This window comes from Mustela nigripes, chromosome 13 (genome assembly GCF_022355385.1).
Source record: "Mustela nigripes isolate SB6536 chromosome 13, MUSNIG.SB6536, whole genome shotgun sequence".
Taxonomy (NCBI): Eukaryota; Metazoa; Chordata; class Mammalia; order Carnivora; family Mustelidae; genus Mustela; species Mustela nigripes.
Window position 1 is genome coordinate 99,857,002 of NC_081569.1, and position 12,597 is coordinate 99,869,598.

The window sequence follows — 12,597 nt, forward strand, 5'->3', positions numbered from 1 at the left end:
ACTCTAAGTGCGATTCATTTTGCTTTCTTTGGTTGTGGTAAAAGCAAGGTCCCTTTTGTCTAAGCCTCTTGGTTCCAGGTAGGGATTGCCTTTCCTCAAGGTTTTCCCCAATTCAGCAATTCCCATGAATTTTGGTCAAATAATTTTCCTACTAGAATGTAAACTACATGAAAGCATGAATTTTTATATTTTAAAATTGTTATTCCTAGTTCTTAGAATAGAGCTTGGTACATAGTACCAGTCTAGACATAATTCAAAATATTTAAGCATTTATGATGTGGTACCCTACAGAGGGTCCAATGCTACATTTAAAGAGCTTGCAAATGAGGAAAAGAGGTGTAATCAAACCCCAAATCAAGGCAGAAGGAAACCAGTGCAACTCTTGACGCATACATTGTTAATGCAGGGAGTACTATGGACTGAACATGTGTCTCCCCCAAATTCATATGCTGAGACCTAATCCCCAGTTCGATAGAGTTTAGAGTTGGGGCCTTTGTGAAGAGTTTAGGTCATAGGGTGGAGCCCTTATGAATGCGATTAGGGTCCTTAGGAACAAGATCCCAGAGAGCTCTTGTGAAGGTACAGTGAGAAGGCAGTTCAGTGAGGAATGAGCCCTCACTAGACATGGAATCTGCTGGTGTCATAAGCTTGGACTTCTTAGCTTCCGGAACAGTGAGAGATATTTGTAAGGCATCCGGGTTATACTTATTTAAGCTATAGCAGTCCAAAAAGATTAAGACATGATGCTCACATACAGTAATTAATTTCAACCAGAGGATTGAGGAAAAGCTTCACAAGACAGTCTTCAAAGACAGAATTTCCATTAGGGATGTAGAGGTTATTTTTGGTCAAGTGACTATTAGTTTGGACTCTTCCATTTCCAAGAGATAGAAACCCCTCTCAAAATAGCTTACACTAATACAAGGGAAGTGTAACTGGGAAATCTGGGGGTGGCACTTGCTTCAGCTCTTCCAGAACTCTTGACCCTGCTTGTGTGCGTGTGCTTCCTTTTCTCCCATAGCAGAGAGACATAATTACCATGTTGCAGAGGAAGGGGTGGAGTTTGGCCACAGATGGTTCCATGCTCCCATCACCTTGGATTATATTTAAAAGCCATAGTAGCCTATCTGCTTTACAGGGCCAGCAAATAAGATCCCAGGGCAGGGCTCTGCTCAGTCCAGTTTGGGTCATGTGCCTATCTCCAGGCTAATCACTAGAGCTCACGGAGTGGAACATATGCGCATCACCTGGGCATGGCATGGACAGAGCTATGTTGGAGCTGTTGTAATAGGGGCTCATACAAAGCAGAAAATAATCTTAGCCAGAGGTAGGAAAAGTTGCAGACCTTTTGTAGGATTGGCAGCTCTATTAGAACCATATAGAGTGGGCAGGGCTAGGGCAGTACTTCCTAAGAAGATGGAAAGGAGGGGACCCCAAAAGAGGAGAAATAGGATGCAGGGCAGACAAAAATACCAGGTAACCACTACAGTCACTAAAATGCATGCACTCATAGGCAAATGGGATGCAGTTTGCTGTGACAGAAATTAGATTGTCAAAGCTACGCAGTGGGAGATGAGGCAGGAGAGTTAGGTTGGGCTGGGTCATGGGGAGCTTCCACGGATAAATGGGACTGGGATGTGTTAAAGGGCTCAGTTGAAGGATTGTTGCGATAGGACCTAGGTTGCTCTACTTCCCCCTTTCTCAGAAATATTGCCTCTGGGCTAACTCCTCTGGACCCACTGTCAGGCTCTCATAAAGATGGACTTTTTCCTGGCCCATCTGCTTTTTCTTTTTTCCAGTCCACACCTTGTCTCACCTCAATTCTGTGTGTAGTCCTGACATCTTGGCAGTTTGTTTCCCAAATCTAAGGTCCATACCCTCTTAGGGACTTACTTTTGTCCAGCACCGAAATTCCTTGATTCTTATAAAATATTCTAAAATCCTACTTTTCAGTCACTCTGGCACCAACCAAAGCGGGGTGGGAAATGTAAATGTACTACCAGCTGGTTGCTAATCTGCATGGGTTATTGGGGTTAATTTTCTATCGCTTATCACATACTCAGATTAGCCTGAAAGCTTGTGAAATATGGTCATCTTTTGAACCCTGGGCTGATAAGCTGTAAATGGATTATACTGTACAAGATCTGAACATGCCCATCTTTTTTTTTTTACATGTTCTTGAAGGAGCAAGTGTGCCCCTGTGGCCAGCCCTCCTGCTAGGAGGTGGTATGTGGCCACAGCCCACAAATGTGTAGATTTTAATATCTTTCACTCCTCCTAAACTTTTGGGGAAGATTACCATAAACTGTATAGGATCAGGAAGATGATGTTCCTAAGAATGCTTAGAACAGCTTACTCTTTCTAGTTGTTACTATAGGGCATAACTGTTTGCTCCTGGTGAACGAGATAATGAATGGATCCATTCAGCTAGAGAAACACAGTGTAATCCAGGAGGAAATTACATTTACACCTCACTCCCTTGAAGTTACTAAATGTGTACACACTAGCTCCAACTGCAAAATATCAAAACTGAACACTGCTAAAATGTTTTTTTCTTCCATCCAAGCAGATCACTAAAGAGATAAAATGGGAATAATGCTCCAGTAAAAACCGGAGTTTCTGAGAAATTTAACTTTGTTAAAATGAGAGGAAAGAAAGAAAAAAAAGGGCACCTTCTAAGAGTTGTTACAGCAGCCACTGACAGTGTTTCGTACTGTCAGGGAGAGTGGGCCAACATCAGAAGCGGTCCCAGAAGCTGAGGAAAGGGTCTCGGGAGAGTCGCAGTGCTGGCTGCTTCTGAGAAGTGTACCCAATGGCAGAAAGTGAAAAGCTCCCCAGACTCTTACTGGCAGAGTTTGGATTATGATAGTCTCAGAACCAAAAATGGTTGTAATTTGTCTATGACAACGCTCACAGGGAATCAAAGGTTTTCAGAGATCAAGCAGAGAAGGTGGTGTGTGTGGGTGTAGTCAAGAGAAAGTATCAATGATGCTCATAGATACTCATTTTCCAAGAGAAAGCAGTAAAGGTGAAGAGTTAATACACTTGTTTTTCATCTTACTCTGACAGAAGACCAGATGTAATCTTCCTAAAGGGTGACTTCCCAAACTATCCTGATAACTGTAGGGTGGAGAGGAAGCAAGTTGCACCCTGTTACAAATAAATGAAAAACCATAAGGTGACAGACAATACTAAGCACACTCCCACCCTTATTCAAACACAAAGGCAGAGGAAAAGTTCATGCTATTTGCCAAGAGATTATTTTTTTGGAAAACAAGCATGCGCGTGCGTGCACACACACACAGACACACACCCAGGCACACACACAGCAGCAGGACGAGCAGCAGAAAATTCTTCTATTCTCTGAAGTACTTAGATTAAATAAACTTCAATTAGTTAATCTATGTTGGGACAGTTTTAAAAGGGAGCCGCTTGTCATGAATTGATGAAAAGGCCAACATACCAACAGGGAGGGAGGAAATGAAAGGAATATCAAACATTATTTAACACTGTGTAACCTCCCTACCAAGTTTGCATTTGTCTCCAGAATGGAAAACAACTAATATGTTTCTGGTATAGCTTTTATTCTTTTATTTTTTTGTTTTCTTTTTCTTTAGTACGTTGAGTCTGAGAAAGGTCCTCTGTCCCTATCAGGTAGGGCACTCTTTCATATGGGCCTTGCAAACACAGGAGACTAACTGGGGAACTCAAGCCTGGAGCCATGTGTCAAGAGCCTGCAGCCCCTAAAGCATCAGGTTACACAAGAGGGCTGTGGGTGGGGTCGAGGGGGTGCACAAAAATGGAGGCAGTTCCTGCCATACAGGAGCTCCGGATCTCCCATGGGAAGGAAACAGCCGTGTGGCCTGTTTTCATGACTTCTCAGTCACTTTTCATGACTTTATGCTACTTAAATGCTCACATGAAACTCAAACAGGGTTGGGTCCAATGACCTCTACAAGCTGTACAAACCCCAAGATTTTAGGATTCTTTGCATATTATCACAAACATCCACCAAAGACCAAAACAGGATGTTTATAACTGAGGCTGTTCCCATCACAGCAGTCAGGTTTACTAAATGAGAACTTTGAGATGAAATTCTATAGCCTGCCATTTTGTACACGGCTCTAAACTCAATACAGTATTTCCTTGCGACTTCCTTTCCTCTCGACTAATGCAAAAGGAGAATATACAGGGACACAGTGTGGGTTGTACAAGCCCCCTAGACCCATCATAGAAGTGACAGAGTTAAGAATCCAGTGGCAGTGCTTCCTGCCAAATCTGCTCTTTGCAGGTGCAATGAAAGGCTTATCATGTAAGTAAATTCTTACAAAACATTAGGAAACTATACATATGGACCATACCTAATTATAAAGATATTTAGTGCATGTATTTCAAATCCAGGCAGAGTACAATCCAATTCCTGGCAGAGATGTGAGGTCCAGGGACGACAGAATACTGATAGACAACTTGAGATTATCCACGGAAGTCAACTAGCCAACACTCACAGTTTAGTAAAATTCTAGTTCTTTCTCTAGTGTAGGATTACTATATCCTCTTTCTTGCTCTGTCTTGACCCTTCTTCAATGTCACACATTTTCTTCTTTAGCCCCACTTCTATGCCAATAAGATTGCTGAAAAATACTTTTATGATGGGGCGCCTGGGCGGCTCAGTCAGAAGAGCAAGCAACTCTTGTTGCTTTTGGTGTTGTGAGTTCAAGCTCCAGGCTGGGTATAGAGATTACTTAAGGAAACTTAAAAGAATATTAAAAGAAACACTTTTAAGACATACATTCAAATTAACTTTCTCAAATTACCCAGATGTAGTAGCTGAGAAGACAGAAATATTAACTAACCTAATTAACAAGAGAGCCATTCAACTGCTTTTCCTCCACTGCAGGCCTTACAGTGAAATCTTTAGGTCTAGTCCGCTCTACTTTTAGGGGCTCAGGTGCCATTACTGCAACCTGCGCGGGACACCACTGCTTTTCCTAGTCTACTCTTCAGGGCACTGCAAAGTGGGGGTATGGTGTGTGAAATGCCTGCAGACTAGGATACTTCAGCCCCCAGTGAGGAAACAACAGAGAGAAGAGGATGATGACGAATGCTCACACGTCACTATCTGAAGGCTTCGACAGAACATGTGCAGTGTGAGAGTTTCCAAAGGCTGAGGATGCTATTCAATTGAAAGAAGTAAAAGATGCTTACCATTTGCTTCACATATAAAGGGATAGTTCCAGTACATTCTGTAATTATGTTCTATAATACAATAATGATGGATTGGAACACAAACATAATTACTGCTGAAAATAAAGTTATGAACCAATAAAAGGCTTTCACAAAAGCTTGTTTCAAAGTAAAAATAAGGTAAGTTTTAATCCAAAACATTCTGCTTATTCTAAGTTTTGATAATTCCTGGGATCCTAACTGGGTAAAAACTGAATGATCTAATCAGAAGAATCATCATAGCATGTACACAAAATAGAGAATAAAATTTTAATGGTATCAAAAACAGAACTTTTTGGCCAATTTAGTACTTGCTGGAATAAAGTGGCAAAATGTTACTCAGTAACGGACTTAGCTTCTAAATCAAGCTGGAATTACACATACTCTGTATATTACTTGAGTATATACAAGTACATTCCATGATAACATGCAGAGACATGGAAACAAGAAGAGTACTATCAAATCAAGATCACCATCTCTATTGAAGAAATAATGAGTTGAAATCAAAACACCTGTTGAGTAATCCAGAATACCTCACTTTGCCAAGGGGGTTTTAAATGTTGCTCTTTTCAAGAATTCAAATAAACTCCATATGGTTAAATTTAATTTTGTTTTCTCAACATGAAAAATGAGAAGCAGATAATATGGTATGGCTATGGGTATATCTTTTTTTTTTTTTTTTTTTTCCTTCCACTCAGTAGCAAATTAAAGGGTTTGATAGACTTTACTCTTCTCAGGTAAAAAGGGGTCTTCACATTCTAGAGGTTAAGAATGAATCCCTTAAAGCTCCTAGACATCTGAGTGTCACACCACCTACAGCAACATATGCTCAAGTACCTTTAAGATACAGTCATATGAGACAGGAGTTTAATTTTCCTGAGAACTAAATTAGACTTATGAAATAAAACAGGGTATGAAAATGACCTGAGTTCACAGGAATCTCTCAATTCAAAAGAGATTGCTTCAGCTTTGCTAAGATTTCATCAAAAGCCCTCTATAGCAAGCGCTTCTTGGAGAGTCACATATTTGGTTATGGAGCCTTGGGATCTTTTTAAGCACTAAGAGGTGCTTTCTGTTGTGCAAATTCAGTGAAGGGTCAGAACAGACAAGAGGACTGATGGTGCTGCAGGAAAACCTACACGTGAGCCTATGGATTCCCCTAGTTTGTAAAGAAAGGAGTAGGTGAGATATGCAACTGATCCAACTTTGCTCCCAGTCTGACAACCATTACTGGGCCGCTAAGAAAATGCCTGTAAGATAAGTGAACACAGCACCTTAAGTGGAACTTTGTAGAAGCCACTGAGAAGTGAGGGTTGGTTGGGGTAGAGATGGTCCCCTCTGAGTAACTCTCCTCTGCATGTGAGAACCGCAGAACATATTTGAAAAGTAGGGTAAAATACTGGCTTCACAGTCTCTTCTCCAAATTATGCATTGCAACTTCTGTGATTATTATTGTTTGCATACTACTAAGAGGTCACATGTGAATTACTAGTCACTGAACAGCATATAAAAGAATATAGTCTAGCCTCAATCTGAGCTCTTCTGTTTGCTCTGTAATCTAATTCAAGGCACTTTAAAATGTTTTGGTGCCTTAGTGTATTAACACGTAACATGAGAAAAACACTCATTTACTTACCGCAAGGAGCTACCACACAGATGACTGAACCTTAAAGCACTTTGAGCTCCTCAGATGAAAAGCACTGTGGAGGCAATCACAGCAGAGGAAAACTCTCCCAGTGCCTTGGAATCCTGATCTGTGTGCCTTGTGTCTCAACAGGATTTTCTTAAAATACTTCACATGTAAAATGTGTTAGCGGCACTCCGTCCCTTATATATGTTAACTGTTTGGCACACAGATGTTTATATATTTCAAGTAGTACTCACTATTCCAAAGTTGTTTACTAATTGTCCAATAAAGTTAATGAAATGTAGCCACAATGGGAGTACTCTGTGTCAAATTTAGAAAACTTTTTAGCTTTCACTTAGGTACGTGTGACATAATAGAAAGTTCATTTCTTTCAAAACAACTAGTGTTAATTATGTGAAACCACAAGTTTTTAATGAAAAAAATACTGAAAATATGCCACAGTGTCTATATATTCATCTGAAGAGTACAAAGATGGAGTTTTGAGGGAAAAAGGACTTAATGCTATAGAAAACAAAGGTGGTTCTTAAATTGTTCAAAGGAAACAATTTTGATTTTAAAAATGTCATGTTTCATATATTGAAATAAAGCCGTTAGAGGTAATAAATTATAAATACAGTAGTTCATTGTTTCTTTCTTAGCATTAATTTTTCTAAGCAAGTTAAAGTCAAAACACTTGAAATCTGTTATCCTCTTGTTTCAAAGGAACTGTGGAAATAGAAGCTTTCATGGAAATCTACAACAGTGATAACACCTGTGATCTTTACATAGACTATACTGGATGTTGGCCATTTCAGATTTACAACATATTTTGGTTAATACATTAGATTCAACTCATTAATATGCCTTTATATTTGGGAGAAATTAGATTGTGATTTATAATCTTACCGTTTACCTAAACTCAATTCTAGGTCGTGCTTGATTTTCGGCAGGGGGTTCTGTCAGACTCATAATTAAAATGATGAAAACTGTAAATAATTTCTTTTAGACTGAAAAAATATTTTTGTTTTTTAAATAAAGTGCTTTTAAATTCAAATGTTTCTTGCCCTAAACAAAACTGAAACACACTTAAACCTGAAATCTTCATATCTTGATACACATATTTTAACAGAAAGAAATCAGTTTTGGGCCATAAATGTCCTTCAAGAGTTCAGATTGGATCTAAATTGGGTTTTGCATTATTGTCGTGCTCATGTTTGTACATGAAGGTTAAAAGAAAGAGGGCAACATCCAAGGACGACCAATAGGCAGTATGTGATGTAACAGCAGACCAGTAGCGGCTTTCCACAAGTCCCTCTCTGAGTTCAAAATCAATTCTGTGATCCAATTCCACTAAAAAGAAAATAAAACAAAGGAAGAAGTATTATAATATGTTCTATATAGACTTCACCTAGAGTAGAGAATAAAAATTTAGCTAAAAGAAGTGATTATCTTAATAATTATCTTTTTTTTTCCCCTTTAGTGACTTTCCACTCCAAGCTTATGGGGGGAAAAAAACCCAAAAAACACAACACCCAAAACAGCCTCAATAGCTCAGGATTCTATTTGGTGGAGTCCTTTCTTTAGTATACTCAGGTCAGTATGGAATAATAAAAGAATACAACAAAAAAACTTATTTAGTATCACAGAGTGTATTTGGAGTAAAAAACACTGGCCTCAAATCTTAGACTTCCCATTTACTTTTTATTCCTAATTGTAAAACAAGGAAAACAGCCCTCCTGCAAAGTTGGGGGCCAGGCTTATGTGCCATAATGTCTGTGGGGGTGCCAGGTCACTCAAAGGCTCTTTGCCTGAGGAGGACTGGTCCATCACCTCACTCAGTGGTGACTTTTTGCAGTCCCAGACTCCCCACTTGGCTGCCATCACACTGCCTGGTCCCCATGCAGTCAGCAGGGCCTCACGTGCACGAGGGACATACAAGTGCTCACTAAACGTATGATCAATAAAGAATGCACTGGGTGGCTGGGACAGTTAGATCGGGAGGAACAGTGGTGATCCTTGGGAGGAAGAACTTCATTTTTAACAGGGCTGTCCTCAAACAAATCAGTCAATTCAATGAAGTCTTTTTCTAAAACCCACAGAAAGTTCTTGCAATACTTGTTAGAGAAAAATCAAGGCCATAAGAGAATTACAAAGGATTCATTTAATACGTCCTTAGAGGTAAAACACTTAGAAAAACAACACTTTGATTTAGGAACTCCTTTAAAATTGTCACTGAGCTATATGTTATTTTGAAGGAACGCTCTTAGAAACCAAAAACACTCAAATTGTTGTTCAGAGTGCCAGAAGATGTGGAAAGTAAAAGGTGGCAAAAATAAAAGAGGCTGGAACAAAAGTTGGGTTTTGCTTTCCACTGAATTTGATAATTGCACATAGAAAATCCTATCACTCAAGAGAATGCTTTGATATGTTTAGCTAATGCTTATTTTAAAATAGGTACTTAAAAATGCATATAGTTGTTACTTTTCTATTCAACTATGCTTTTCTGACAAGGAAAGTCCATGGATCTATCTGTTTTCAGACAAGATTACCCTTAAGCAGTATAAATACCAATTAGATTATAAAACACTTGTAAAATATATTGACACACGGGGTGCCTGGGTGGCCCAGTGGGTTAAAGCCTCTGCCTTCTGCTCAGGTTACGATCCCACGGTCCAGGGATCGAGCCCCACATGAAGCCCCACATCGGGCTCTCTGCTCAGCAGGGAGCCTGTTTCCTCCTCTCTCTCTGCCTGCCTCTCTGCCTACTTGTGATCTCTGTCCAGTAAGTAAATAAAATCTTTAAAAATATATATATATTGACACAGGCCTTTTACAATTTTTTTAAACTGCCATTTTTCTCATTTAAGTTACAATAAGCTAATCACAATACATCAGAAATAGCTGAAATCTATATGTGGAACTGTGGGGTAGTAATGTCTGAATCTTTTGGCTTTTGTATTCCATGGGACATTTGAACTTGATTTGTAGCCACATTCTAGCACAACAGATAGGAAGATGAAAAAAGAAGGAAACGAATTCTCAAGCATGATGAAGAGAAGTCATACTGGAGTTAGTCTTAGTCATAAAGAGAAGAGGAGAAACAAGAGGAAAAACAGAAGAGATGAGAAAAATACACATTAATATTGGCGAGGACCACCAAGTTATAATTTCTACTTTAAAATGCCACTGTTGAATATCTTCCTAGTCTAAGAGTCTTAAGTTGAATTGTTATTTTAGAATCAAAGAAAGGGAAATTTTTTCTGTTATAGCAAGTATTACTTGGCTTTGATTTCGTGTCCCTGACATTTATTCTTAAATGCTTTACATTCGTGAAACACTGCCTTTCATTTCACTCAAATGCTGTATTTAATTATCACCTGTTATAGCCTTTGCCATTCTTATCACCTACAGGGACTCTATCTCCCTTGCTATTTATCTGTAGGCTGTCTTCATCAACATGGGAATAAGGTAGCCGGCCTCTACCTGATGAATTGGTTTTAGTCTCTCATTTTCCTTAAAAGGTTTACAACAGGCAGTCAGGCTGCTAGTGCAACTGACTTCACATATGTTGGTTCTGCAGGTGGAGAGATGGCGGTTAGGTGGGCCCAGGTCTCATCTTTCCCTCCCTTTTATGCAGATCTCAAAATTTCCAAGGGAGTAAGGGTCTAGATGGCAGTACCATTCTTCATGTGCTGCGAGATGTAGTCTTGGCCAAAGCAGGCCCAAATCTCTAAGGGACTGCCTTGGATCTACTTTCTCATGATTAGCGTATCAAAAATGGGTGGCACAACACAGCTTGTAGTTTTTCCTAGTTTCTCTCACCGAATTAGGTCAAAGAGAAAGGAAAACATAAAATCATTACTTTGTCCTTTCTTCTCTCTTTTGAGTGCCTAAGGACTAGAATACCTTGATCCACACAGAAAAGACAGATCCTGAAAAACTGAAGAGAAGTAAAACTGAGAAAAAGACTGTTAAATTTTAACAATCCTTAGCAGTTTGCTTCTACTTCTTGAAAATGTGGATTCTTTTCTTTTCTGGGGAGTCTTGCATACAGCCCTGTTTCTCTTCCTTTCCCCTAAAGTGAATGTCTGCAGTTCATGAAGTATGGAAGTAAAGTGTCATCAGTACTGTCTTTTCATCAGAGAACTCTCTGCACAAGGGTCCACATGGATGTAGAATTAAAAAAAAATATGTGTGAACAGAAAGGGAGCATCTTAGTATTAAAATGTGTACTAACTCGACAGGTTTCTACTGTTTTTTATTTTTTATTTTTTTAAAAGATTTTATTTATTTATTTGACAGACAGATCACAGAGAAGCAGGCGGAGAGAGAGGAGGAAACAGTCTCCCTGCTGAGCAGAGAGCCTGACGTGGGGCTTGATAATAGGACGCTGGGATCACAGCCTGAGCCGAACGCAGAGGCTTTAAGCCACTGAGCTACCCAGGTGCCCCCAGGTTTCTACTGTTTTAATGGAAACATCTTAACTTCCCTGGAGAGAATTTTTCAAAAACTTACCAGTTACCTTGGGGCACCTGGGTGACTTAAAGTGTCCAACTCTTGGTTTCAGCTCAGGTCTTCATTTCAGGGTCATGAGATTGAGCCCTAAATCAGCCCCTGCACTCAGCAGGGAGTTGGCTTGGGATCTTCCTCTTCCTCTCCCCTCCCCCTCACTCTCTCTCTCAAATAAATAAATCTTAAAAAAAGTTATCTTATTTGTAAGTAGTAATTATGGTCATAACTGCATGATTTTTGGTTAAAGGCAGACACCAAGAAAAATAGTAGTAAAGGAAACTGTGTTTTCAAATGACTGGCAGATTCTTTCATAAAAAAGATTATGCTGAGTTCTTGTTGGTAAATTATGCCTTCTTATTTTTGTGCTGCTTCAGCGCAGCTATACATTTCATGTGGTTAGGTGTTTTGGACATTCAAGGAATATTTACATTTTGAGAACTGTTATAATTTCAAATATACTTAAGAATATTCTCCAACTGTCCTTTATTTGAAAAACAAAAACAAAAACACTCTAAAATGAGCTTTATAGGGGCCCCCTGGGTGGCTCAGTGGGTTAAGTCTCTACCTTTGGCTCAGGTCATGATCTCAGGGTCCTGGAAACGAGCCCCGAGCCCTGGGCTCTCGGCTCAGCAGGGAGCCTGCTTCCCTCCCTCTCTCTGTGCCTCTCAGCCTACTTGTGATCTGTCAAATAAATAAATAAAATCTTTTAAAAAAAAATGAGCTTTATAATTAGTTTTCATATCTGCCAAAATAATTTCCCAACACTAATCTATCCTGAAAAATACTCAAAATACCTCATATTTGATAAAGATGGGCTTTACTGGTAAATATATGCTCTATGGGTAAAGTTTGAATACAAAAAACTCCAGGAGATGGCCAGATTTGTTGGATCCCTTTACAATCCTTTTTTTTTTTTTTTTTTTAAAGATTTATTTATTTGACAGAGATATCACAAGTAGGGAGAGAGGCAGGCAGAAAGAGAGAGGGAAGCAGGATCCCAGCTGAGCAGAGAGCCTGATGCGGGGCTTGATCCCACGACCCTGAGATCATGACCTGAGCTGAAGACAGAGGCTTTAACCCACTGAGCCACCCAGGCACCCCTACAATCTGGTTTAAGAAACTTTTCCATGGGACGCCTGGGTGGCTCAGTTGGTTGGACGACTGCCTTCCGCTCAGGTCATGATCCTGGAGTCCCGGGATCGAGTCCCGCATCGGGCTCCCAGCTCCATGGGGAG

General features: G+C 39.7%; 1 protein-coding gene across 6 annotated transcripts in view; it reads right to left on the reverse strand.

Annotated features, from left to right (window-relative positions):
• Positions 1–5,479: 5,479 nt before the first annotated feature.
• DDHD1 (DDHD domain containing 1) overlaps positions 5,480–12,597 on the reverse strand; it is an 83,087-nt gene continuing 75,969 nt past the window's right edge. For all 6 annotated transcript variants that reach the window (XM_059373232.1, XM_059373230.1, XM_059373228.1 and 3 more), the window contains one exon: positions 5,480–8,200. In XM_059373232.1, the coding sequence (XP_059229215.1) occupies positions 8,019–8,200 (182 nt within the window). In that variant the 3' untranslated portion in view covers positions 5,480–8,018. The remainder of the gene's footprint in view (positions 8,201–12,597) is intronic.